General features: G+C 41.1%; 2 protein-coding genes across 2 annotated transcripts in view; both read right to left on the bottom strand.

Moving 5' to 3' along the window:
- Positions 1–6,740: 6,740 nt before the first annotated feature.
- Positions 6,741–10,483, bottom strand: pim2 (Pim-2 proto-oncogene, serine/threonine kinase). Its single transcript, XM_017720431.2, has 7 exons — positions 10,233–10,483; positions 9,760–9,866; positions 9,607–9,657; positions 8,790–9,010; positions 8,491–8,660; positions 8,137–8,313; positions 6,741–8,014 (listed from the first exon to the last, which is right to left on the bottom strand). Exons 1-7 carry the CDS (start codon positions 10,294–10,296, stop codon positions 7,866–7,868), a joined length of 939 nt encoding a protein of 312 aa, XP_017575920.1. The 5' UTR covers positions 10,297–10,483; the 3' UTR covers positions 6,741–7,865.
- A 2,884-nt stretch (positions 10,484–13,367) lies between these two features.
- The window catches only part of otud5a (OTU deubiquitinase 5a), a 42,397-nt gene continuing 29,141 nt past the window's right edge, over positions 13,368–26,623 (bottom strand). Inside the window, exons 4-9 of the mRNA XM_017720432.2 lie at positions 26,436–26,592; positions 24,841–24,989; positions 18,115–18,300; positions 17,369–17,576; positions 16,388–16,504; positions 13,368–13,930 (exon numbers count right to left, since the gene is read on the bottom strand). Coding sequence (XP_017575921.1) covers positions 13,809–13,930; positions 16,388–16,504; positions 17,369–17,576; positions 18,115–18,300; positions 24,841–24,989; positions 26,436–26,592 — 939 coding nt within the window. The 3' untranslated portion in view covers positions 13,368–13,808. The remainder of the gene's footprint in view (positions 13,931–16,387; positions 16,505–17,368; positions 17,577–18,114; positions 18,301–24,840; positions 24,990–26,435; positions 26,593–26,623) is intronic.

Below are 26,623 nucleotides of genomic sequence, written 5' to 3'. Positions count from 1 at the left end.
CTGACTTCCTCACCCTCATTACATCCCAGCAAAGGACCGTTTACCGCCATCTGTTGGTCCGGGTGAGCGTTAAAGGGGAATCCCACCGATTTTTCCAAAATTTGGTTTGATGTAAAATGCTTCGTTGGGTATGGAGTCAAATTAGGGTCTTTAATGGTGACGAGAAAAAAATATATCGCAAATATAAGATTAGCATTTTGCATTTTACGTTCCTATTTTGTTTCTGCAATACTTTCCCTCTTTTGCGTTTCTTTCTTTTGTTTGCGCGTCACACTGCTTTTCTTTGCGTTTCACATTTTATGTTGCTGCTTTTTTGCAATACTTTCTTCCTTTTGCGTTTCTTTCTTTTGTTTGCGCGTCACACTGCTTTTCTTTGCGTCTCGCATTTTACGTTCATCGTTTTTTTTTCGCGCTTCTCTTTTCTTTGCTCCGGTTTTACCCTCTGTGTGGGGGCGGGGGAAGAGGCGTGGCCAATAGCGAAAGGCGTGTCGTGGACGTACCGCGTCATCAGTTGGAGCCACCGTCACACAGCGCGGCAATTCGGTTTACTGGTATCATGGCAGACGGTCGCCCAGCTGGACCACAGCTATATACACTTTATAGACTGATGATAATAATCGACCTGTGCTAGGTATGGTGGAGGAGGAGGAACAGGAGAAGGAGGAGGGGGTGGGAGGGGTTGTCTCGGTTGCTGGACCTGACCTCCCTGTTGACTTGAGCTTTGAGTCAGCAAATGTATAAGAGTCTGAGTGGCCGGAGTGACATCAGGATACTCTTTCTGCTAAATATAAAGGCCGTTAACAGTGTATTATACAGAGTAAGGTTAGCCCAGCCAGCTCCATGACCAACAACCAACTACCTCCACATGCACGGCCTAAATTATGGTTCCTAAACTAAAAGTCTTCATTTAAAAAAGCAGCTACCACCAGCCCAGTCCACTGCTCAAACTAACTGAAGTTAGCTCGTAATTAACCTACTGGAGTTCATTATCTCCCGTTTACCAAGATAACATGTTTAAAGAAACACGGGTTGGGATCCAGCGGTGGACGCCGTGGGAACCATTTGGCTATATAGGGGAACTGGTATCCATGGTTACCATGTTAGCCAGGTAGCCTACTCTTCTCACAGCCCTGATCACACTGCACAGTTTAGTAAGTGAAAACAAATCTAGCCACCGAATTAGATAATATGTCTATAAAAGTCGATTATTACCATCAGTCTATAAAGTGTATATACCTGTGGTCCAGCTGGGCGACCGTCTGCCATGATACCAGTAAACCGAACGCCTTTCGCTCATGGCCACGCCTCTTTCCCCGCCCCCCCACACAGAGGGTAAAACCGGAGCAAAGAAAAGAGAGAAGCGCGAAAAAAAATGATGAACGTAAAATGCGAGACGCAAAGAAAAGCAGTGTGACGCGCAAACAAAAGAAAGAAACGCAAAAGAGGGAAAGTATTGCAGAAACAAAACAGGAACGTAAAATGCAAAATGCTAATCTTATATTTGCGATATATTTTTTTTCTCGTCACCATTAAAGACCCTAATTTGACTCCATAGTTGGGACAAACTTACTGATTTCTTTACAGAAGTGCTGATAAAAACCGGTCGCGATGCCTGCAATACAAATATAACCACTTTATTTACTAAGCCATCACTGAACGTACAGTGCTGAGAGAAAGTATTTCCAGTGGTGGACAGTTACTGAGTAAATGTGATTAATTACTGTACTTAAATAGTTTTTCCTGTAGCTGTACTTTACTGAAGTATTTCCATTTTGGGCGACTTTTTACTTTCACTCCACTACAAGTCAAATATCTTACTTTTTACTCCACTACATTCTGAGAAATCTGTCATTCCTTTTGTTTTACGTGTGTGTAAAAACGTAACATGTCAAAACAAAAGAAGTGTGAAGCAAGAACACCAATCAGGGCAAAGTGTGCACTTTAGTTTGATAACAAATGATAATAGGACAATAGAGTCATAATTAATCTTTTAGTACTTTTACTTTCAATACTTAACTATATTTGAAGTCAAATACTTTTGTACTTTTACTCAAGTGGAGGTCTAAAGGGAGGAACTTCTACTTTTACTGGAGTAATATTTTACCTTGGGTATCTCTACATTTACTCAAGTACATGGTTTATTTGCCCTTTCCCAATTTCTTTTATTTTTGCATATCTGTCTCACTTGAATGTTTCAGATCATCAAACTACTTTTGATATTAGACAACGATAACCTAAGTAAATGCAAAATGATGCTTTTTAAATGATTTGATTTACTAATGGAAAAATTCTGGTCAGCCTTCCATGGCCCTATGTGAAAAAGTAATCTGCCCTTTAGCTACAAAATATTTACTTATACTTAGAGTACTGGGTTCAGTTTCATGATTCCTGCCAGCCCTGTTGAATCTAAACATCAATTAAATATAACCTGTCTGGCAATGTGAAGCAGGTTTGGAGTGGCTGAGTCAAAGTCCTGACTTGAATCCCTTCTCAAGGCCTTAAAAGCTCAGTTCATGCTTGAAAACCCTCCTACGCAAGTAAAAGTGATTCTGCAAAGAAGAGTGAGACAAAATTTCTCTTCAACAATGTAAAAGACTCAGTCATTTGACTGCAGCTGCTGCTGCCAAGGGTACCGCAACTAGTCATTAGGTTTCGGGGGCAATTCCTTTTTCATTTGAACAAACCTTTATCTTCAGTAAATAAAATGATCATTTAAAAGCTGCATTTTCTGTTTACTGACGCTGCCTTTATCCAATATCAAAATAAGTTGACCCACCTGAAACACTGAAGTGTGACAAATAAGCAAAAGTGGAAGGAATCAGGTGAGGGGCAAATACTTTTACACGGCACAGTACATGTGTCTTCTGAGGTTCTTTGAATGTAATGTTGATGTTTCTTCCAGTGGTCAGGACCCCCAGAGGACCAGCAAGGCAGCCAGTGTGAAAACATAATCTTCAAACGTCCCACAGACTGGTACCAGACAATCAGCACTAAAGCGCACACACACACACACACACACACACACACACACACACACACATATCTTCTAAGCTGCTTCTGCTTCTGGGTTGTGGGGGGTGCTGGAGCCTATCCCAGCTGTCATTGGGCAAAAGGCAGGATACACCCTGGACAGGTCGCCTGTCCATCGCAGGGCAGACAGACAGACACATTCACTCACACACTCACACGAAGGGGCAATGTAACATGTCCAAACGGCCTGACTGCACGGTCTGTGGGAAGAAACCAGAGAACCCGGAGAAAACCCAAGCAGACACGGGGAGAACATGCAAACTCCATCAGGGCACATTTTGTGTTTTATTACTTTCCCAATATATTAGTGCATCAAATGAAGAGTAATTGTGATTATTTTCACTGAAAACGTTTGCTAAATAAATATTTGGCCAACACCCAAACAGCCGGTGATTATATGCACATAGATCCGAGATGTGCTTAATATCACAGGCTATTTGGATGTTGGGTCTAGCAGACTTTTAGTTTGGAATTTATATGAATTTGATTTGTGAAGATCAGTATTAGTGTAAATCTGCAATCCGGCAACACTTTGATTTGCTGCCACCTGCTCCTAATGGATGATCTACACAGCTGTTCTGTTTCATTAGTAGTACAGTCTGTGCTTTAGTGAGCCCTAAAACTGCACGTGTACGTGAAGCTTTTTAATGATGTCATCTGATTTGATGTCACTGAACTGCATAATAATATCATCACATTACTGTCACAGTTCACACTAAACCACTCAGGGCGCGCTGCAGTTAAAGACAAAAAACAAGTTCATCTCAAAGGAAAGGGGAAAGAGGAGCTGTGTTACAAAATAAAAATGTACACAAGAAATATATAGACTAATAATGTAAGCTCCTACAATATATATTGATGTTTTATATAAAAAGTTGGAGCATGTTCCAAGTTTTCACAGCCTTCTTTTTGCAAGAGGTGGATAAAAAATGTTATTTAACTCTCAATATCTTCTAAAAAATGACAAAGAGATTGAAAGTTTAACAGCTTGCACTTGTGTATACACGTGTGTGGTAAGGACAGCAGAGAGAATTATTGGGACTTCACTTCCTCCCATACAGGACGCTGCAACAAGTCGCTGTCTGACCAGAGCTCAGAACATAAACAGAGACCCCTCCCACCCCCACCATGGACTGTTCTCCCTGCTGGCCTCTGGAAGGAGGTTCCGAAGTCTTCGAAGCAGAAGAGCCAGGTTCAAAAACAGCTTCTTCCCACACGCCATAAGACGGCTGAACTCTAAATAAAATGCTGCTCCAATTCCTTTTTTGATTACTCCATACCTGGGAGCTCCACTGCAATACACGCTCTTGTGTATATACTGATTTAAATGTATTTATCTGTTGATATACGTGTGTTTACATGTGCACTACACTTTACACTACATTGTATTACTTATTATTACTGTTCTCCTCAATCTACTCTGAGCCAATGCAACGTAATTTTGTTCTAATGCTCACTGTATGGTGTAAATTTGAATGACAATAAAGTCTGTCTAAGTCTAAGTCTAAGTCTAAGTCTAATACTACTCCAGCCATGAGTTTATGAAGTGTCCCATTTCTCAGTTTGGCATTCGAAGTGTGGCCTCTATGCACCCTTTGCTGAAGACCACACAGATGCAGGCGAAAGTCCTTATAGTACTGTCCTTAAAGTCCTTTGTAAATTGTCTGTGCGGACTCAGTGAGGCCTCTTGTTCAGAATTCCTTGAAAAACAAGACAGGACCAGACAGAAATTTTTGTGTTTACAATTTTGTTTACAATTAGTTTGTTTACAGCTGTCTGACCAAAGCTATGTCCACCGTCAGTGAACCAATTAGCTAGCTGTGCAGACTTTGTAAAGCAAAAGGTGTTTTTAAAGGTTTAAATAAACATATTTAACTAATAACTGCTTTCATAGCTGTGAGCTTTGTGTATTTCCTTTCTCTATGTTGTTGCTAGTTAGCTGTGCAGCCTTTAGCCTGCTAACTAGCAAGCTAGCGGAATAAAGTAGCGACATTTGGTTGAACATGGCAGGTGGCATTTTCCTATAGTACAACCTATTTCCAGTTTTACCAGAGCAAACTGAATGTTATAGGTTAAAATGACGAGTAGTGTACAGTACTGCTTGGAGCAGCCTTTGTCTGCCACTTTTAGCGGGAGTCGATCCGGCGTTCACTCGACCTGCGGCTCCTCCGAGGGTTCATTAAACACACCTCGCTTGAGCTAATACGGTAAATGGAACAGTCCCGGGGGTAACGGCGAGGCCAGGTGAGATCAAGAGTCAAAATGAATTTGTTTCATTTTATTCATTTAAATATTTTTTACTTAAAAAAGAAAGTACAACCGATAATAGGCAGAGTCTCAAATGGCTCCCTACCTTCTATATAGTGCACTCTGTGAATTATGAAAGTTGGCTTCCTCACCCAAATAGAACTCTATACAGTCGTTAGGTAATCCTAAATAATCCCAAATGACTCTTTGTTCGACGTATTATGCTATATTTGGGTACAGGAGCTAATATTTTAATACCCACCTAGTGCACTATGTAGGGAGTGGGGAGCCATTTGAGATTTGGCCGAGCTCATCAGGCGCGGCTTAGGCGCCTTTCAGTTTAATGGCCACTAGATGGCAGCAACACTCAGTATTTTCTGAAAAGCGCAGAACTTCATACTTTGTTGTGAAATACACCGACCAGGCAGAGCGTCATGACCACCGCCTTGCTTCTGCGCTCACTGTCCATTTTATCAGCTCCACTTACTGTATAGCTGCACTGTGTAGTTCTACAGTTACAGACTGTAGTCCATCTGTTTCTCTGATACTCTGTTAGCCCCCTTTTACCCTGTTCTTCAGTGGTTAGGACCCCCATGGACCCTCACAGAGCAGGTACTATTTGGGTGCTGGATCATTCTCAGCACTGCAGTAACACTGACGTGGTGGTGTGTTAGTGTGTTATGCTGGTACGAGTAGATCAGACACAGCAGTGCTGCTGGAGTTTTTAACCACTGTGTCCCCTCACTGTCCACTCTATTAGACACTCCTACCTTGTCAGTGCACCTTGTAGATGTAAAGTCAGAGGCGACAGCTCATCTGCTGCTGCAGTTTGTGTTGGTCATCCTCTAGTCCTTCATCAGTGGTCACAGGATGCTGTTGGTTGGATATTTTTGGTTGGTGGACTGTTCTCAGTCCAGCAGTGACACTGAGGTGCTTAAAAACTCCAGCAGCACTGCTGTGTCTGATCCACTCAGGCCAGCACAACACACCACCACATCATCAGTGACACTGCAGTGCTGAGAATGATCCACCACCCAAATAGTACCTGCTCTCTGAGGGTCCATGGGGTCCTGACCACTGAGGAACAGGGTAAAAGGGGCTAACAAAGTATCAGAGAAACAGATGGACTACAGTCTGTAACTGTACACAGTGCACCTATAGAGTAAGAGGAGCTGATAAAATGGACAGAGTGTAGAAACAAGGAGGTGGTCATGTTATGCCTGATCAGTGTATGTGTGTTTTTGCATGTGTTATCAACTTTCCTACTGGATTGCTCTGGAAACCGTGCTGCTGACTTGTTTTAAATATTCTCCACTGGAATAAAACAAAGAATCTGCTTGTGACTGCTTGTAATCTCACTTCATGAATCATGATTGCGATAACATGATCTGACCTCAAGCTGAACTGAGGAATCAATACTTCACACCCACTTTTCACTGACAAATGAAACAAGACAGATGCGGTTTAGATTTGGATTTTCTTTAAAATACGGTCATGTGACTGCTGCCACATTATAAGAAACAATACACAAGTATTTACAGCAAACTTGCTGTGCGAACACAAGCAAAACAACAAGTATTTCTCCATAACACGACTGTTGTTCATAAAACTTAAAATAAAAAAGTCTGATTAGAAACAGCCCAGGTCCACACAAATTTGGTCCTGTGGGTTGAAAATTATTGCAATTTTAAAAACAAACAGATTCAAGAGATTTCTCTGGTAACTAAACAGCAACAACTAAATTTAGAGGCCTCTTGGTAAAACACAGATAGTGAACCAAAAACTAAATTTCAACACTCATTTTGACCAAAAACTACAGCAGGTGAACAGCTGCATTAACAAATGTGATCGCTCACTTTCTCGAGACTTAATAAAACAAGAGACAGAAACCGAAAGGCACCTTGTTAGTATCTCCCAGAGGGCCATCTAGTGAACAGTGTCATTTAAACCAAACTGAATTTAAAAGAATGCATTTTGTCTTCTTTTGTGCTGCAAACAGTCCTGATACAATACTCCCACCAACAGTGTTGCCAGGAATTATGTCCAAATTCCAAAGGAGGAGGCTGCTGGAAACTGGATCCAAAGTCTTTTTCATGTACCTCTTAGAACGAGGGAATAAAAATTATACAAAGAACCTGTAAAACCAGGCATTAAGAGACTTTCCGCCAATGACACGACACCCATAAGTCTGTTAGAGCAAATACAAAAGCAGATCTTCCAGAAATATTATTAACCCTCAAGTCCAGAATATAAATACCTAGTATGCATCTGTGTCAATAAATAACCAGTAATAAATAAAACAGACAAAACAGCTTCAACTCCAGTCATGTATGCAGTCGTGTAGGTGTAGATTTAGACTGCACACAAGGGGTTGGATCTGCAGCAGACCAGGGCTGAATTTCGGGCGTAGGACACAGGAATGTCTGCATGAAGCAAAACATGTGTCCCAGAACATTTCCAAAAATAAAATAAATAAACAAAACAGTGATAAATTAGGATGTGTTGATAAGCAGGCAACCAGTGTAAAAGCTGTCCAGTGTACAATCAGACAGGGTATGTGAAGTTTTTGCAGCCATCTTTAGTCCAGTTTAAAGGCTCGGTGCAATATTGCTCTCCTCTTGCAAATCTCCAATGTCCTCTGCACTCTCTGTCATCCATGGATGCAGTAATATCTGCTCCAATGTGGGACGGTCTTTAGGGTGGTAAGCAAGGCACCAGCGAATCAGAGACTGGCATTCTGCAGCAAAACAAACAATACAAATTAACAATCAGTTTTAGTAGAATAAAAACAGTTTGGGTGCTTAATATAGAATGTAGTAGACGCAGTCTGTCAGGAGAGAGACGAGCAGAGGAACTCACCTTTAGAGACGCGCTTAGTGAAACTGGGGTTAGCCTGGACAATGTCTCTGTCCTGCTCAAAGGGAATGTCCCCACAGGCCATGTCAAACAGCAGGACCCCCAAAGACCACACAGTGAGAGGGATAGCTTCATAGCGCTGCTGCAGAATCCACTCTGGTGGACTGTAAACTCTGGTCCCTAAAGACAGAGTGAAACCGGCCATTAGGAGCACATCAGGCCCCAACCTATGGAGATTAGTGCACTAAAACAGTGAACACTGTTCTAATCACAGCTGCTTGTCTATATAAATATGATTCCTGATGGAGGCTTAAGAAAGGATAAGATGCATCTGCCACACTAAGCTCAGACTCTTACCTTCAAAATCAGTGTAGATGGAGTCCTTCATCAGAGCACCAGACCCAAAGTCTATGATTTTGATGTCTCCAGTGCGGGTGTCCACCAGAATGTTCTCATCTTTGATGTCTCGATGCACAACTCCCTTCGAATGGCAGAACTGAATTGCTTCAATGACCTGTTTCAAAAACCTGGAAAAAGAAGCCGTTTTTTAGCGTCAGCAAGTAAACCCACAAAGGTTTAGATCAGTTAACGTTGTAGGGTGGTTCAATAAAAGTACTGTTTGGCCTGCGCCAATTTATTTATTTACTTGGCTGTACCTTTGTGCGATAGGCTCCTCCACAGCACCACGCTCTGTGATAAAGTCAAAGAGGTCTTGGCAAGGCTGGGGTCTCTCAAACACGATGAGGAATCCCTGACCCGGCACCTCAAACCAATCCAGCATTCGGATGATGCCACGGTGAGAGGGCCCGGCTCCCGACCCGCTTCCCAGCTGCACCAGGAGTGCGATCTCCATGGGAACCAGGCTTGGTTCATCAGGCTGTGAAAGACAAGGGGAGAGAGAATGATGAGATGAAGAGGTCTGGTTGCTGATTATGGCAAAATTGCTTCTTCTTCTTCTTTTTTTTTTTTTTAATGACAAAGCAATAAGAGTTGTTCTCCAGGATTTTAGTCTCACACTGGACTGGAATAGAAGGCTTACTAATCAGTTTTGTCCAAGACTGGAATTCAAGCTAAAACACCATCATACAGAAGGGAAAATAATATAGAAATACCCTGTGGGACGTCATTTATTGTTTGTGCCACGTCATTTTTTGGCACAAAACCCACAGTAGGGGAAATACATTTGGCTCTTCCTCATGGGTTATTTTGAAAAACCCATCGACGTCACTACCCACTGCGTCACTAGTTATATGTTATGGACATACGCACTACTGCCACTAGAGGGCGCAGTATCCTCAATTATTACCAATTGTCTGACGTACTTGTAACGCGCTGTTTTAGTGCTGTTAGCTAAATATTATTAGTTGTTATTATTGCCATTAGCTAAAAATGTACATTTTCTAAATCACTTCAAAGCATTTGGTTTAAAAAAAAGAGAGAATAAAAGTGCAAAAGTGCTTATAAGTGACTCACCAGTCGTGCCCACTGTTGTACTCTGTCGTGGGATACTTGTTTGATGGCAACCTGAAACAAATTACATTAATTAGCGGACGCGGCACCGCAGTCACAGACCTACATACTTCAACGTTTGGACCTTCATTGCTGCATTGGCTGCTTTTAACTTACCTGTAAGCCATCTGAGATCCTCTGGCCGGCGAATACTGAGCCGAAACCGCCGCTTCCCAACAGCGCTCCACATTTGTACTGCTTATCAAAGGGCTCTTTCGCTGGAACTGTGGAGGAAAGGGGAAGTTAAACCAGGCGGCTAAACGATAGCAAATTAAAAACCCACAACCACAGACCAGGTATTTACACACTAAGCTGCCCAACTGTGATCCTAATGCTGGCAAACCTAAAAGCTAAAGTCACCTTACTTTTCTAATTTTCCCGTTCCACCTTAAAAGGTGCAGCAGTTACATTCTGCCGCCTGAGGCTTAAGGTGGAACGGGAAACTTGGCACAAGAAGCTGCCGAATAGGAACCCAACCTTCGCCTCGTAGCGTGAAAAGGAGTTCTGTAGGGCAGCAGACGTAGCTAACGCTATAAAGCAACGGAACTAAAGCGTTAAACTAGCTGGCGATACTAAACAACTCCTCTTACCGGTCTTCCCCCTCACGTCGTCCGTCTCGTCCAAGCGCAAGTCGACCATACGTTTGTCCAGCATTTTCACGAAGTTAAAAAAAAATATCTTGAATATCCACAAAAGGTCGAATAAACTCTGGCGGCAAAACGGATATCTCCGTTACGAATGCCCTCAGCACAGCATATCCATGTTTCGACGATTCGTACGCTGGTCTCCGTTCAAAAACCCGCGGTCGCCGCTCCTCTCTCCGCTCTGACAAGCGGCAGCAGACAGGCTACTATGCCCTTCTTCACTTTGTTGACGTTTTAAAGTTTACATTCCTGACCACGCCCACAGCCCCCGCCTCCACCCAACCACGTCGGACTCGCTGCGAGTGTTTTGAAATGAGCAGCCAATCGCGGCCCGGAGTCTTTCAAACGGCATGAATATTAATGAGTCAGCGGTCAAACATTCGTAGAATTGAACTGCTCAAGAAACGTTCCAGTCAAGGCGCGCGCGCGGGTAGAGGTATTCACCGTCGCTATGGCAAATTTGCCCGCGAAAAGACGGGCGTTAGTGAAAAACCTACAGACACGGATTGCTAAGTTGGCTAAAGGCGTCGTTATTGGCTTCCCTGGAAGAAAAGGCCTTTTTTTGGCAGTTAGAGCCTCACTGAGGATCTCATATACTGAGATATTCACTGAAATGAATAAAAACAAACAAACCGAAAGTGAAAAGCGTCTCTTGAAGAACAGGGACTGTCCACGATCCATAAACCAGGACTCCAGTCTTCGGTTTCAGGAAAGGGAAACAGCTAAAACAGCCGAGTCGGCACAGCTTACAGAACGAAACACACCAGCAATGCATTCCTGAAACAAGACGGTTCTTTGGTAAAGGGAATTGTTCTGTTTAGAACCATGAATTCTATATAGAACCATTTCATGATTAAACGGTTCCTTGCGAGGTGAAGTGGTTCTTCAGACTGGTGGAGAACGTGTGGTATATGATTCTGTATAGCACCAAAAAGGGTTACGAACATATTAGAAGAACCACTAAAGCATGAAATGGTTCTATACAGAACTCATTGTGCTTAACAGAACCATTCATTTGACCAAATAACCTTTTAAGGACCATCTTTGTAAAGAGTGTAATGCAACTCATCTTCACTCTTTTGCTGCCTCAGGATCTCCTGCAGAAAGCCTGCAACTGCACTTATGCCAATGGTTTGTTAAATAAAAACAGAATAGGTTGGATATTTCTGTCGGTTGAACCCTTTGACCTCGGACGACTTGAAGAAGACTGCTGGATTGTGGTTCTCTCTGGTACAGGAAGAGGATCTACAGCCTCACTTACTGCTTTGTTGTTTCTAGAGCTCACTTTCTTACACCCTAGTGATGGTCCTCTGCAGTGATGTGCTTTAAAGTGGAATTGCAGCACCTTTTCAAAATCTGAGCATTATAAAGTTGTTAAGATGTAAACAAAATAATTCAGAGTGGTTTGGTGCGAAATGCACCGTTCTAGAGAAACTTGCCCAGTCAGAATTGTTCATAGTGGTGGTGATAGGAACCAGACGTGTGAAGAGTTCAGGGTCTCTGAAAGCTCCTTCACAGGAAGCGAGTACATAAGCTAGTTACGGATATAACACCTTAGACAGCTTTACGATAGATTTCAGATAAGATTTTGGTCTATTATAATTATCATTATTATTAAAAATCTATTCTGAGGTTCAAAAACAGTAAAATAGTTCCCTTACTCACCACTTTTTTTGTCATTGTTGACACTCCAACGACAGTACAAAACTCAAAAGACAACATTAGAATTCGTTTTGCATGGTGAATAAAATGGCTATATTTGCATGGTAGATATTGTAACCATTGTGACCCCTGGTTCCCATCACCACCACTAAAGAAGTCAATGTGGCCAAGTTTGCCTACAATGCAGCATTTCCCATCAAACCACTTTGAATGACTGGTCACACATGTGTATTTGAATTATTCAGACGTTTTGAAAAAATTTGGTGGAATTCCTCTTTTAATATAGCACCTTTAAAATAGAAATTCATTTGGTCCAAACTTATTTAACTCGTTTTGGGTTTTTTTTCATCCCCCTAAACCTGTGGGGAATGAGGTAAAAACTTATGTTAGCAGTCAGAAAATCATTTTATACCCAATAGATTAAACACCACTTCTGCAAAGACTAAAACCGGAATAAGTTGATGCACTGCCAAAATAAAAAATAAGGGCAAACAGTATAAACGCAGCCTGAGTGGTACAACAATGGTTTTAAGGTCCAGTTGTTTACCTTAAAGGGGAATTCCACAGATTTTTCAAAAATTCTGCATTATGCAACGGTCATGACGTAAACCAAGCTGGTCAGAGTGTTTTGATGTAAAGTTGTTAATTGTAGAGAAACCGATTCAGATTCCTTTACGGTGATGGTGACATGAACCTGGGGTCACAACGTCTGGAACTAAAATATAGCCATTTTAAATACTATTCAAAATGACCAGTGAACCTAAATGTCTTCTAATTTCCAAGTTAAACTATTTCTGTAGGCCCATCTTGAATTTCTGACAGAATGTAAAGGGCAGCTGTTGCTTACATTTTACATAAGAATACAAGCTTTGTCCTGACGGAGATGTCTAATGTTGATAATGGTAAGATAGTAGGTCTACCCGAAAAAGAAAAAAAAAGTTTTATTAGGGGGCTATTTTGCTTTACATCACCCTGCATGTACACATTTCCACCATGAACAGATGTCTTTAAAGTACGTGTTCGGACCAAATCAAAAGGCAAAACTATTGTTAAACAATGTCTCAGGCTTCAGACAGAATATCCGCAGCCTTTTCATGTAATAGCTTTGTGTGAGGCAGCTTTCAGAGGCATTTAACTGCATGGACACCTGGTGAACAATTTCATAAACCTCTCCAGAACAACTGTCTCTCTGAATGACTAACATTATGCAGACATTGAATAAAATAAAATATAATAGAAGGCCTGGAGTGAGGTCAGGTTACATGAAGTCAAGATTTCAACAGAGTATAGTTTAATCAATCCCTTGAGGGGTGACAGTTTTTCCTAAGAGTGTGGACCATGACGAAAACTTCACACTCCACTAGAGCTTCTGATATTCTGGATTATCACAAAACAAGTAAACAGCACTTAGATAAGACATTTCTTCAGAAACTTCTCCTTTTTTATTCCAAGAAAAAAAGAGCATTTTTTTCATCCCAAACAAGAAAATAAAATACAACAAGCTTATATTAATCAGTTATTAAGATGATACAGTATGACATTTTTATAACTTTTTTTGTTTTCCCATCTTTTTTCTATGATATCAGTTATGTTGATTTAAACATGCACCTAAAGAAGTCCAACATTGGCATCAGTGGCAATACAAAGCGATGTAGTGGCGAGGGAAGTCTTACAGTGACGGGTCATTATTACTGATAGATGACGGGGGACAGTGATGAAAACATGAAGGGGTGCTGGGAGAAAGTGAAAGGGTAGATGTGGTTTTCATGACAATGGAGAGAACAAGATTTGATTGATCCCCAGTTTTCTGCCTCCTCCTGAAGGGTGCGGAGGGCTGCGTCGCGTGCCTTCCTGCCTTTATCAACTGCTGTCTGGAGAGGGTTCCCTATGCATGGCATTTTTCTTCATGCTGTCGAGGTACTCCTGTTGCGATACGGCCAAAACTGAGGCCAAAATCTCATCGTCCTCCCAATCCGTCAGACCTTGAACAAATAAAACAAAAGACTTCTATCATTTACATGCAAAAGTACTGTGCCATGCTCTCGTCAACATGAAGTTAACAAGTCTTGCGGTTTTGACGAACAGCTTACAGCTCAGCCATTATTAGAATTATCAGCTTCCTGGTGAGATTTAATGCTGAGTGGAAATAGAAAACTAGGTCATCTCAGACAAACGTGTTATCATTTACCATCAGCCATCCTCAGTCAATTTTTTCCCCCATACACCCACCTGCCCTTAATAAGACTCACAGAATAAAAAAAAAAGTGGAAAATAAAAATGAAAGGGGAAAAAAAAGCCCACAACTACTGGAGGGAGAAATGCATGAGCTGAACGAAACACATTTGTTTATGTCCCTAATAACCAAGGTGAGCTATTAGGTCCTATCAGCATTAAGCGTTACGGAAATTAGACTGGTTCCCCTTGTTTTAATGCAGATGCAAATTAATGCAAATTAGTAACTGGATCCCCTTGTTTTAATGCAGAGGAAGTATTTCCTTAGTGTTTAAATCATTCCCTCTCATTCTTCCCCTGCAGCCCCGGAAAGCTAGCGCCACCTGTAGCTCCGACTTCTTTTATAGAAGATTCCAGCTGTTTTCAACAGGCAAATCAGCTAATTGCATTTTTGCTGATTTGTATTTGCTGAAGTTATTTATTTCTTTATTTTTATACAAAATCAGGTACCAAATGCAATAACGCCAGCCGGGTTTCCATCCAGCTGCTGAATGAAATTAGAGCAAACAACTGAAAAGTTGGGAAAAAAAAAACAAAAAAAAAAAACTAAATGCTTCTTTTCATCAGCTACATAAGATAAACAAAGATATACAAAACCCTCTACAGTCATATGTGTGAAAACACTTCCAAGAAATATGAACTGAGTTTACATAGAAATCTCGTCTGTTGAGCAGCTTCTTGTTCCTGCTTTGTTTAAGTGTATGGCTGCATTTTGTGTAGTTTATATTGTAGGACAATGAAAGACAGGACAAAAGGATATGGGCTTTGGAAATCCATTTATCAGTGGATTTGGGGTTGGGATAGTGTAGTGGTTAACACCTCTGCCTTCTACACTGTAGACTGGGGTTCAATCCCCCACCAGGGCAAGCGCCCTACACTATACCAATAAGAGTCCTTGGGCAAGACTCCCAACACCGCCTTGGCTTGCCTGTGTAAAATGATCAAATTGTAAGTCGCTCTGGATAAGAGTGTCAGCCAAATGCCATAAATGTAAATATATCAGCATGGGTATCTTCTGTCTGTTTACTGTTTATATCACAGTTACCTTTTTTTGTTTGATAAGAAACTGGTATATTTTCTTTTCCTTATGAGGTAACTAGTACCTGTTGTCTTCAGGTGTGTTCATGGCTAACGCAGAATAAAATACATGATCAGCCTTTATTCCATTTCTGTTTTTCAGCCTTTATTCTGTTATTTGATTCATCACATTTGTGTATCCACACAAATGTATCCATCTCAAGCAAGCAAACTTTTAATGCAAAGTTTAGTGACTATTTAACATGCACCATTTCCATTAAGTATTTTTTAATTGATATGCCAAAAAGTGCAGAAAAATACATGGATGGAAACCCAGCTACTGTTTATGTGCTCTTTAACCCAAAGCTCATGTTTTGGGGGCTAAAACACCAGTGATATAAAAAAACAGGCTGGTGGTTAAGCACATTCAGAGATCATCCACACAGCATTCATATAAAACATGCACTGTATGGACAAAAACACTGGCACACCCCTCCTAGTTATTGAGTTGAAGTGTTTCAGCCACTCCCATTGCTAACAGACGGATACAATTAAGCTATAGCCTTGCAATCTCAATAGACAAACACCAACAGCAGAATTGGTTGCACTGATGAGTTCAGTGACTTAACACGGCACTGTCTTAGCATGCCACCTCATGAAGCAAAGTCCACAAAGGCATGGCTGGGTGAGTTTGGTGTGGAAGAACTTGACTGATCCGCACAGAGCACTGAACTCATCCCCATCAAATACCTTTGGGACGAACTAGAATGAAGATTGTGAGCCAGGCCCTCTCGTCCAACATCAGTGGCTGACCTCACAAATGCTCTTCTGGATGAATGGGCAACAATTCCCACAGACACATTCCAAAATCTTGCAGAAAGCTTTCCAGAACAGTAGAAGCTGTTACAGATGCAAGGGGGGGGGGCAACTTTACATTAATGCCTATGGATTTAGAGTGGGATGTCATAAAAGCTCCCGTAGGTGTAATGCGTATATGTCCCAATACTTTTGTCCATACATTGTATGTGTACTTGGCTGGCTCACATTTATTATAAAATCATTCCACAAGCTGGCCAAAATCAGCTGATCACTGATTCTGTACCAGCTAAGTTCTTGAATATCAGAGCTGTTCCGAGTGAGAAATCGGAACATAGGCACATTTTTCTGTTATGTTTGATGAGTTGCTTTACCAAAAGCAGTTGGAGACATGTCCTGCATGATGGCCCGGTAGCCCAGTGCTGGGTACAGAGACACCAGGGAGGATGAGGTGGGTCTGTCTGGTCCAACGCAGGCCTGGTTGCTGGGACCTGGTTAACACAACAGGAATATCAGATTTCATCGGTTAAATCTAAAAACAAAGCATTTAACGCTGATCGACTTTGTCTTACGCATTGATAATGTAGTTAATTTCCAGAATATATTATACATCAATGAGAAATGTGATTGTGATACATGTACTGCAGTTTCCAAGTGTTCTGCACATAATGTCCTGGAAATCCAAAGCACTGCACAATGTATTGTTTTCCTCCTTTAAAAACATATGATTTAACGCAACATGAGCTGAATCCGTTGTAATTGGTACACTGAGAACACTAGACTGAAAGTGGCTCCCCAGATCTAGGTGTGAAGAACACAGTAATCCGTAAAAGCATCTCTAAGTACCAGAACAGGATGGGTTGTTCATTTCTGTCTGTAAAAGTGAAACGAATAGCCAAAGTAATTATTTTTGGAATTGGAAAATCTATGGAAACCACGATTTAGTGTTCAGGTACATGTGAAACCTGCACTGACACAATGAAAATGATGTTAATGAATTACTGAAAGTAATATCTAAATTCTAATGAATCTTATTTGGTCCACTCATATAGCTACAACAAAATGCATAGCTAATTGAATGGGGAAAAAAAACTCTCTTTAGGATCAAATCTGACCAAATAGGAGAACAAATTGTGATTGTGTCAAGTCTGAAAACAATTACTTTAAACATTTGACATCCTATTTATAATGTTCATACCTAGCATGAGCTCATGCCAACAACTTCCAACACAGTACATGAGCTGGCATTTGGTAGTACAGCTAGTACTGATAAACAGTTAAACAGTCAATAGGTTAACCAATTATAGAAATAATGATTAGTTGCAGCCCTAGTTGTTTGTTGTGCTGGAGCGTACCAGGTGCACATGGCGAGGGAGGTTTGGACAGTGCTAGTGCCGCTCCAGCCGGGGAGGGGGGCTTGGCCACTGGGTCAGAGTGGGACGGGTCAGGGTTCTCAGGGGAGGGGGCAGAGCTCCGCTGCCGCGGAGATCGTGCACTCCACTCCTCCAGTCCGCTGGAGGCCGCAGCTGTGGCTGAGCTACAGGTGGCGCTAGCCTTCCGGGGCTGCAGGGGAAGAATGAGAGAGAATGAATCATATACTGACCAAATGCTGATACTTTCACTTCTGAGAGCTTTTATATGAAGGCTGAGCATTTATTTGAAATAAGGCGCAGTTCACAGGTGGCCGAAGTGAGACAAGCCGCTCACCACTGACGGCACGTATTGCTACTGTGACAAAAACACTCGATTCTCAGCCAGTGAAGCTTTTCTCTGAAATAATAGCCTTTATATGAATTGGTATATATTATTGTAAGGGGGAGAAAACAGATGAAAACTCACTGCACGTAAATAAGCAATACTGAAAGAGAATGTTTTGGTAGCGCTATAATTCTGGCCATCATTGCCACATCACTGCATTACCAGCATTACAAAACATTTCCCCTTTGAATGATCTGATTACTGAGCATTATGCTGAGCCACAAGGATAAAATTGTCAAATGGCCATGACCATCACTGTGCATTCTCAGGAAGATTATGGCTGATGTGGAATGTGGTTTGGAATGAGGTGTGCAGGGCAGCTGTAGGCAGATTCTCCTCTCACCTGTCGCGCCTGTTTCTCCTGGTCCCGAAGCCACTGCAGGTAAGACTCACGGGCCACCTGCTCCTCAATGGCCTCATTAGTGGCCTCCCAGTCTGTGGCCCTCTTCTTATCCTCCAGCATCTGCTGCTCTATCCACGACTCCTCCGACGTCTTAATGGCATTCTTCATCAGAGACTGGTCTGCATACTGTCCCCACACACACAGGGAGAGAGGGAGAGAGAACGAGAGAGAGAGAGAGAAAGAAAGAAACAGAGGGAGAGGGAGAGAGAGAGAGGGAGAGAGAGGGAGAGAGAGGGAGAAAATAAAATGTTCATACCTGTGAGGTATCAGGTACGAATGTTTTACCTGTAAGCCTGGCCTAAAGCCCCTGTGACTCATTTAGACTAAGTGCAGAGATGTTTGAAGTATGTCTTTCATTAGAGAACAGAAACAGAACAGTTTGAATACCAATAGCCCCTCTGAGCATTTTCCTCCAACACTAAGCTCACATTCACAGCACCTTTATCCACATCCTGACTAAAAGGCTCTATGAACACCAACAAGAACACAGAAGAAGCTGAACTGAAGTCATTTTTCTCGTCTGGCCTGTTGCTTTCCGGAACACGTTGGGGAAACAAACAGGACCAGCTTGATCCTGTGCCCTGATTTCAGCACCAGAATGTACTCTCTCTCTCTCTCTCTCTCTCTCGCTCTCTCTCCCTCTCACACCCAGTCTGGATTAGCGTCTCGAGCGCTAGACAGCATGTGTTCGGCTCCTGTGCAGCGCAACCGCGTATGCTGTCCACATGCCAACTGTGCTATCCTCCGGCTCAGTGCTGCCAAAGCCGGCTGTTACACAGAAACCAGCTGACCCCGACAGCACCACTCACACAGCTGGGGTCGAACGCTAACTCCTACTAAAGCCTGAACACGACACAATCCACAGAAATCATCTGACTCTACAGACTAGAGGTGCTGCTTTAAGGCCTCAGCACATGACCAGAATTCCCCACAGGTGTATATGAGAGACAATTTATTTTATTTACAGTGAAAATGTTATTAATTTTTCAGGAGATAGCTCTGATATAAGACGATAATTCACTTTCATTATGAAAAAAAACCCACAAGTTTCCAAAACTAGAGTTCAAAAAATGAGAAAAAGATAGCGAATCATGCAAGACCTGGCAGACAACTAAAACTGTGCCCATCAGATATGCAAGGCAAATTGAATTATATAGCACCTCTCATACACGGCTGTCATTCAAAGCGCTTTACAAATGAGATAAACAGCACTTAAAGCTTACATCTTCGAGAAGGAGAGGAGGAATTTAGCTCCACTTGCTTCAGATAAAAAAAAATTTGCAAACAAAAACACAGAAGCTGCTGGTGTTCTCAGAACAGTGGACTGACCACCCCAAAGTCCAGACCTCAACATCACTGAATGCGTTTGGGATCATGAGCAGCAGAAAATACAAACAACTTCTAAGACTGAACTTTGCGGTGTGAAAAAATATGCCAGATTTCTTTGAGACACTGACAGCAACTCCCCTAAAAAGACAGGAAGCTGTAATAAAGGCAGAGTGAACACTGAATACGGAAAATTTAGATTTAGTTGTGAGGCTTTTGTGCAATTTTCTGTTAAACAAGTTTTCTGTTGAATAGGTTTTCTGTTTTCTTTATGTTGAATAACTTGATGCCAGTTTTGACCAGAAATGAAATAAACAAAAGGTGGTCTCTGACTTTTACATGGTACATTATATATGCATATAAAAAAAATAATAATTCAATAGTGTTTTTATCTTCTTTATCAAGAGAAAAAACTTCCAGCTTTATCTAAAACCGCTTGCTCTCTGCTCTGTTCTGCTCCAACGTCAAAGACACCTTACATAACATTTCAAAAAACCCTAAGTTGTACCTTACCTGATAATATCAGGTTAACTGGAGCCAGTACCTAGATCTAAATTGCTTTAATTTGTAGCTAGCTAAATCTTAAATCTTTTAACTTATTGAAATGTATGAGGCAGACACTATGGCTGAGAACAGGCAGTATATGTACCCTGACCCTTCTGCATAGTCACTATTGGTAAGGCTTTTGCTACAGAAACTGACCACCACCATTTTATCATTAGGCATCTGGTGCACAAACAAAACGCTGCCCTGCTAATAAGGTTCCCTCTGAAAACCACAGACGTGTGGAATGCTCCCCCACCCACAGGCTCTTTGAAGTGAAGGTGTGCTGTGGAAGTGGGCCGCTGCAGGACACACTTGTCTGTCTCAGCGGGCTTTGATAAACTCATGACCATCACAGACCTCTGACTTTTCTGTCCAGCAAAAACAGGCACACGCTGGCCACGACCTGCATATGTGTGGATGCCAGTGACCCGATTACATGGATTCACACAACACGGGCTACTTGACACAATGCTGGACATTTCAACGATTCTGGCAGACTTGATACACGGCATCATATTCATTTTTCTGGTTATATATCTGGTTTCTGGTTTATTTCCTTTAAGGATATTTACGAAATTAGCAGGGCATGTCCAGAAATCATCTATGTAAAAATAATAACACATTATATATACATATTATGTAATTGTTTTTCAAACATAAAATGTCATTGTATGAAATTATTATATTCCTACTTATCATGATTATAGTGCTGCATATAGTGATTATATTTTTGTAAAATTTTGAATATTGTGAACCTGAATGCCTTAACTCGCTCCACCAATCACTGCTGTCGCCATAGCAAAAGAAGCTCACACTGGGTTGCAGACACCCAAACTACCTGTCAAAGCACTCATTAAGTTTCAGCTCCTGAATGAGGTGGTGGAAGTCTAAAATTCTTCTTTTCACTTCTCAAAAAAATGGAAAGAAGCTTGCGCATCTCTGCGATTTGCTCATTTTTGTCTGTCCAGTGCTGCTGCATTCTTGTCTGGTCTTTTGGTGAGCCAAACAGATAAATATTACAGACCACCTGGGGGTCTCTGGGAACCCTTTGAGAAGCACCTAGATTTTGAAAGGGGTGCAAACTGCAGAACCATCCTTTAGAGTCTCAGTAATTAAACCCAGCTATTTAATCAAAGTCTCCGTTATATTCAACAAACAACTGATTACTTGATTAATAGTCAGAATAATTTGTTTTATTTTAAATTGCCAAACAATAAAACTTGACAAGAAACTGTGTTTAACGTTTCAAGAATTGCAAAAAGTTTTACTGTACAAAGGTAAACCAGGAAGCCTCCAACTACCCAGGAAATATATTAAATATATAAGAGGCCCATATCCCACATTCCTCTTGTATTTATGTCTGCTTATAACATCTGTGTGGTGCACATACTAAAAATGGTCATGACTGATTTTAACATGACCGTTTTTAACCTCTTTTTTGGGCAGAGCTAAACTGCTGTGACCCATGTGGTAAAAATGCATATATTGGGTGTATTTAATCAGGATCTGCATCTCTCTGTAATACTGGCTGAACACTAAATGACTTTTCAAGCGATTTCACTGTCCCAGACATATATCCAATGTCAGAATAAAGTCATGAGGGTCTTGCAAGAGCAGCGTTGTGCTCGTGTCATCTCGATTGTTTAATGTGAGGCGGTCAAGACGGCAGTCTCACGTCAGTCTTTTTCTCATCTTGACGCTGCGACAAAGTGTGAGAGCCTAAAATCTCTGTAAAAGCAGCAAATCTGCTCCACTTTAATACAATAATCATATTAACTTAGAATGTAAACTGACTGCTTTAACATTTCAGGTTCACTGAGTGTAACAGTGATGTAATGAAATGCACAGAGGACTTTAAGAACGGCTTTACTGAAGAATCATCAATGTTTTTATTTTCCTTTTTTTTTGCTTTCTGTTACACCGTTTTTATGGTTTAGTTCATAATATCTGATCAACAACGCTGAATCGCTGCATGTTGTGTTGATGTGTAAATCTTTATATAAAATTTAAAAAGTAACTGCACATTTTATGGGTTAATTCAAAGATTCTGGGTGATCTGCCAGAATATACAGTTCTACAGGGAACTGGGTTGAGCCCCAGATCTTTACATGACCAGCCAATGTATCGTCCCATCTGTACCACTATAGAGTGGAATGAAAAGTGTTTGTCGGCTTCTAAATTTCCACCAGGTGCATAATCTCAAAAATGTAGTTGCAGTCTTATAAATAGAGACACTGCAAGATTGCTAGTCTTTGCAAAATCTTAATGTATGGTTAGCATAAGAAAGAACAGATAGAGAATTTAAAACATGCATTATCTTCAGCAAACTGCCCACGGCTCACTACCAATTCACGGAGTAGGACATTTTTAATTGGCTATTTTTTAATCAAGCTTAGTAGAGTGATCGTAGCAGCCTTAAACAAAGCATTATAAACATTTATCTTAAATCTTTTTCTTCAACTACATGAACTAATCCAGTGAAGTGTCGCTCTCTCTTAAGCAGCGTTTTAGCAACGAGACGTTCTGTACCGTATAGATCACACAACACACAGCAAGCACGTAGGAGCAGGTCCTGCTGAAATAGCACTAACCTGCAAGATGTGTGCATGTGGGTCTTGGGGATGTTGAGTCTGCGCAGTTAGTGGAGAGCATGCATGAATGCATATTAGCCATGGTGACACCTCGGTGCTTTAAATCAATCACCCTGACAGGGGTCAGCTAGGTCAGATTAGCCTATATCTCACAATGAGTATCAAGCTACCAGGACAAAGCAGAAGACCGATGCTCTCAATCATGTTGCACTTCCAGAACAAGATAACTACAGTTAGAGTCATTAATAATCCGCTTTAATTTATCTTGCTTGTACTTCCATTGAGACAAATCAATGAAAACAGGTTGTATAACCTACTACGGAGATTACTTTATTGATCGCTTAGATGAGTTAAGTCATAAGAAAGCTTGTATGGGTACATCAGTGACGTGTGGGTCTGCTTTTCTTTCGCCTGCTTGCACTTGCAGTGCCAAAAAACAGATGTGCATCTGTACTGACTGGTTTTAAACGACAAAAAGTCCACTCTCAGCCCAAAATCCCCCCTACTGATCACATATTAAATCATCCAGCCCAAGGGTAAAAGCATGGGTGCAAGTGAACCCACGCATCACTAGCAACCACCCAGGCATCACAATCTGACCTAAATAACATCACTGACTGGACTTGCATTTCAAAACCAAATATTCCAGAACTAAACCTTCTTATTATTTTAGGTTTACAAACTGGACATCAGTGGTCACCATTCTGTGGAGTCTTCCAACCACAATCTGCCACAAGTGCTCTGGCTAATTAACACCTTCAGATGTTCTTGACTGGCTGGATCAGATGCATTAGTATTATGTAAGGGGGCATGTTGGATGAAGGTTGGAAATAAACTCTGCAGGAAAGTAGATCTCCAGGAAGGCTGGTGACCTGTGCAACAAGTAATCCTACAAATACAAGTAGGACAGGGCACTGTAGTTTGATGATCTCTTATGGTCCTTATTCAGCCACTGAATAATACTAATAATTTGGGATTTATTTGATGGTAAAAGACATTTGCTAAACAATAGTTCAGCAAAATATCAAATGTACACAGATTTTCCTATTAGTGCAGATGCAGTTCATCAGCCAAGATGATGTGTTCAAATTTGCAATGGAGCCACAAGGCTAATCTAGTAAACAAGTAATGGAAGGAGTGGAATGGAGGATAACAGCCTGGTTAGCATGGTATAAACAATACGTCTAGTTTGCTAGAGCTGTTAAAGATGCAGAAGATTTTACATTAAAATTAAAATAAGTAGCACTACTGAGTGAGGAGGGGTTAAAAAAAACATGCTAAAACATCTTTAGATATTAAATGTCAAAACACAGGCTCGAAAAGGTCTGGATTGATGTTTAATTGTCAAAGTCAACATTTTACTGATGAAAATATATGATCATTTACTCACATCCCCAGAATTTTTGACAGAGTTCTCTTTAAATAGTCTCTTAACACGCTCACCATCATTAGATTCAGATTAGAATGAACAATATATAAATGGTCTTCTGCGCATGGAGACCACAGCAGTGAGATCTCCAAATCCCTAAAGATTACATACTGAGGCTTTTTTAAAATCACAAATAGTACTGCTGCTTATATACTTTGACAATATATGACATGAAAATGCACAAAAGGACTACAGGCACACATAAAAATGGACAAAAGGCAAATATCAGGCCTCAGGATGGCCGCTATTCCTATTCTTAGCTATGCAATTCTGTCTTGTGTCCAAACTTTGGACACCAAACATGTCTTGGCTGATTAAGTAAACTCCAGTAAGGGTGGGTGACATGGCAAAAAATATAATCGAATTACTTCAAGCTGTTCTTACGTTATATGATATGCATTATGATATTTGGCTTTTCACAGGTTTGATCAATTTTTACACAAAAAAAGTGGCACCACATCAAAAAACAATCTCACAAACTAAGAATATGGTCATTTTATTCAATGTTGTACTTACTGTGATGCACTAAATCCAGCTGAACAAGTCAAATTATGCTATTTGTACTAACACATGCAGTTAGTCAATAAACAGCCATACTGCCTAGCCTTGGATATGAGGAGGACTGTTTGAATTTGATTTCTTGCCAAATATTCTTGATAAAATTCATGATGCAACAGTTTGGACCTCTAGAAATGCAGTGCAACACACTCGCTTTGTAGGGTTCTGATATTAAGGGGACACAGAAGAGGCTTCATGCAGAAAACATGCACCTACCCCTGGTTTGAAGGCAGGAAGGCCGAGGCCCACTCCAATGGTGGCCTTGTTAGGGTTCACCACTGAGTTGTAGTGAATGTTACGATGGTAGCTAACTCTGATTGGTTCATCGTTATTTTGATGGATCCCGTGGAACGTGTTGATTGGTTCTGAAAGAAGGGAGTGTAAACATAACACAGATGAGAGAGCAGCTTTTGTTTTTTCTAATGTAAAAGAGGAAAAACTCTTGATTATGTGACTTCTCAAAACCTGGCAATGTCCAAAAGGCCAAAGAAAGCCCTGAGTACCGTCACAAAGGGGGGTTGGGTCTGTTTTTTTGCAGAGTAAACCACTGGAGTGTGACCGAAGTTAAAGGTTATAGACAGATATCGATCATTCTTTGCATACCTGAGCAGATAGGGATCAGAAACTATTCTCATGTAATTACAGCAAGTGGTGTCAAACTCATGGGGGGTTACAGGACAGAGGGATTTTATTTCTGTTTATCTGCTCTTCAAAATGTTCCAACTAGAGAATTAGCTGATAAGCTGAATTAGAAAAACAACATTAAACTGGAGCCGCCAGTAAAGGTCTGATACCTGAATCAAGCTTGATGGGGGCCAACAAAATATTGTTTTTGGGTCAGGTTCAGACCACAAATAACAGCAGTTTTGCACCAGGTTCAGATAACCAAAATAAATAAATAAGTAAATAAATAAATAAAAATGTAAAAATTCGATTTTGGGCCGGGTTCAGGACAAAAACATAACCGATTTTTCATGTAGAACATTGATCTCTGTTTGTGCTGGTGTTTGTTTTCTAATAGGTGATTTTTTTATGTAGTAGATTTGTTTTCATCTGTAGAACTGGACCCAAGTGATTTTTTTTACACTGATTTTTTCTTGTACTCTCTCGGTTTCTCGCTCTCTACTCATGTTATAGTCTATAGCGGCATTAAATACAGCGCAACAGCCTGAGAAGTGGGTGAAAATGCTCCTGAACGAAACTGGGGATGAAGTTTGACATCAGTCTCAATCACACCATGGATGAGGATGTGTTGGGTAGGTGGAAAGGCCAGAGCAGATCTTTCCATTTGCTTGTTACCAGAGTTATGCATTTCTGCAGTAGCAGCAGTAGAGACTTCAACACAGCAATCTGAGGTGGGCAGATGCTGCTCTGCTATTCTGCCATGTATAATCAGCAAATACACAAAGCTACAATAAATACTGTTTATAGCTGACTATACAGTATATTGCACCATGACACTTTCGGTCAAGTAATTACGCAAAGAACTACTCTCTGCAAACTCTGCGGGTTTTGGTCGGTTTGTGTTTTAAATTTAAAAGTACCAGTTGGAACTGGACAGGCTTGTGAGAACGACTTGAGTTGAGGAATATATATATTTTTTTGCTGCCCATGCAGACCTCTAACTCTCAGGCCTGAGGACTGGTATTGAAAGTTAATTTTGAGCACCTTTGGCTGAAAATCAGTTAGATTATCATCACTTTTTGCGTCACCAGTTGAGTCATTCGCCAACGCTTTTTTACATGTTCCATACGTTTTTTTTTCTCCCCAAGTGACAAAGTGTGGCGCAGGGGCCCTCCCTCCAGTCTCACCTGTGCCGTACTGATACACTTCCACCGGTCGGTTGTACATCTCTGCCATAGCCTGCATCTCAATGTGGTTCCCATGACAGTTGTTTTTCCTTTTCCTGTTGATGTATGTGGTGAAGTCTTCTGTGACATAGTTTGAAAAGTAGTCTGCGTTTTTCATCTGTGGATAAAAGGCGTAAAAGAAACGGGTA

This window comes from Pygocentrus nattereri, chromosome 28 (assembly GCF_015220715.1).
Source record: "Pygocentrus nattereri isolate fPygNat1 chromosome 28, fPygNat1.pri, whole genome shotgun sequence".
NCBI lineage: Eukaryota > Metazoa > Chordata > Actinopteri > Characiformes > Serrasalmidae > Pygocentrus > Pygocentrus nattereri.
This window is presented reverse-complemented; position numbering and strand designations above follow the sequence as displayed.

What these genes read in the sequence shown, in the direction of transcription:
- pim2 (XM_017720431.2), bottom strand. Translation starts at nt 10,296, where the DNA reads ATGCTGGACAAACGTATGGTCGACTTGCGCTTGGACGAGACGGACGAC. An exon ending in CGACGTGAGGGGGAAGACCG is followed by an intron (nt 9,867 to 10,232) that starts GTAAGAGGAGTT and finishes TTTCCTCCACAG; the next exon opens with TTCCAGCGAAAGAGCCCTTT. An exon ending in CACTAAGCGCGTCTCTAAAG is followed by an intron (nt 8,015 to 8,136) that starts GTGAGTTCCTCT and finishes GTTTTGCTGCAG; the next exon opens with AATGCCAGTCTCTGATTCGC.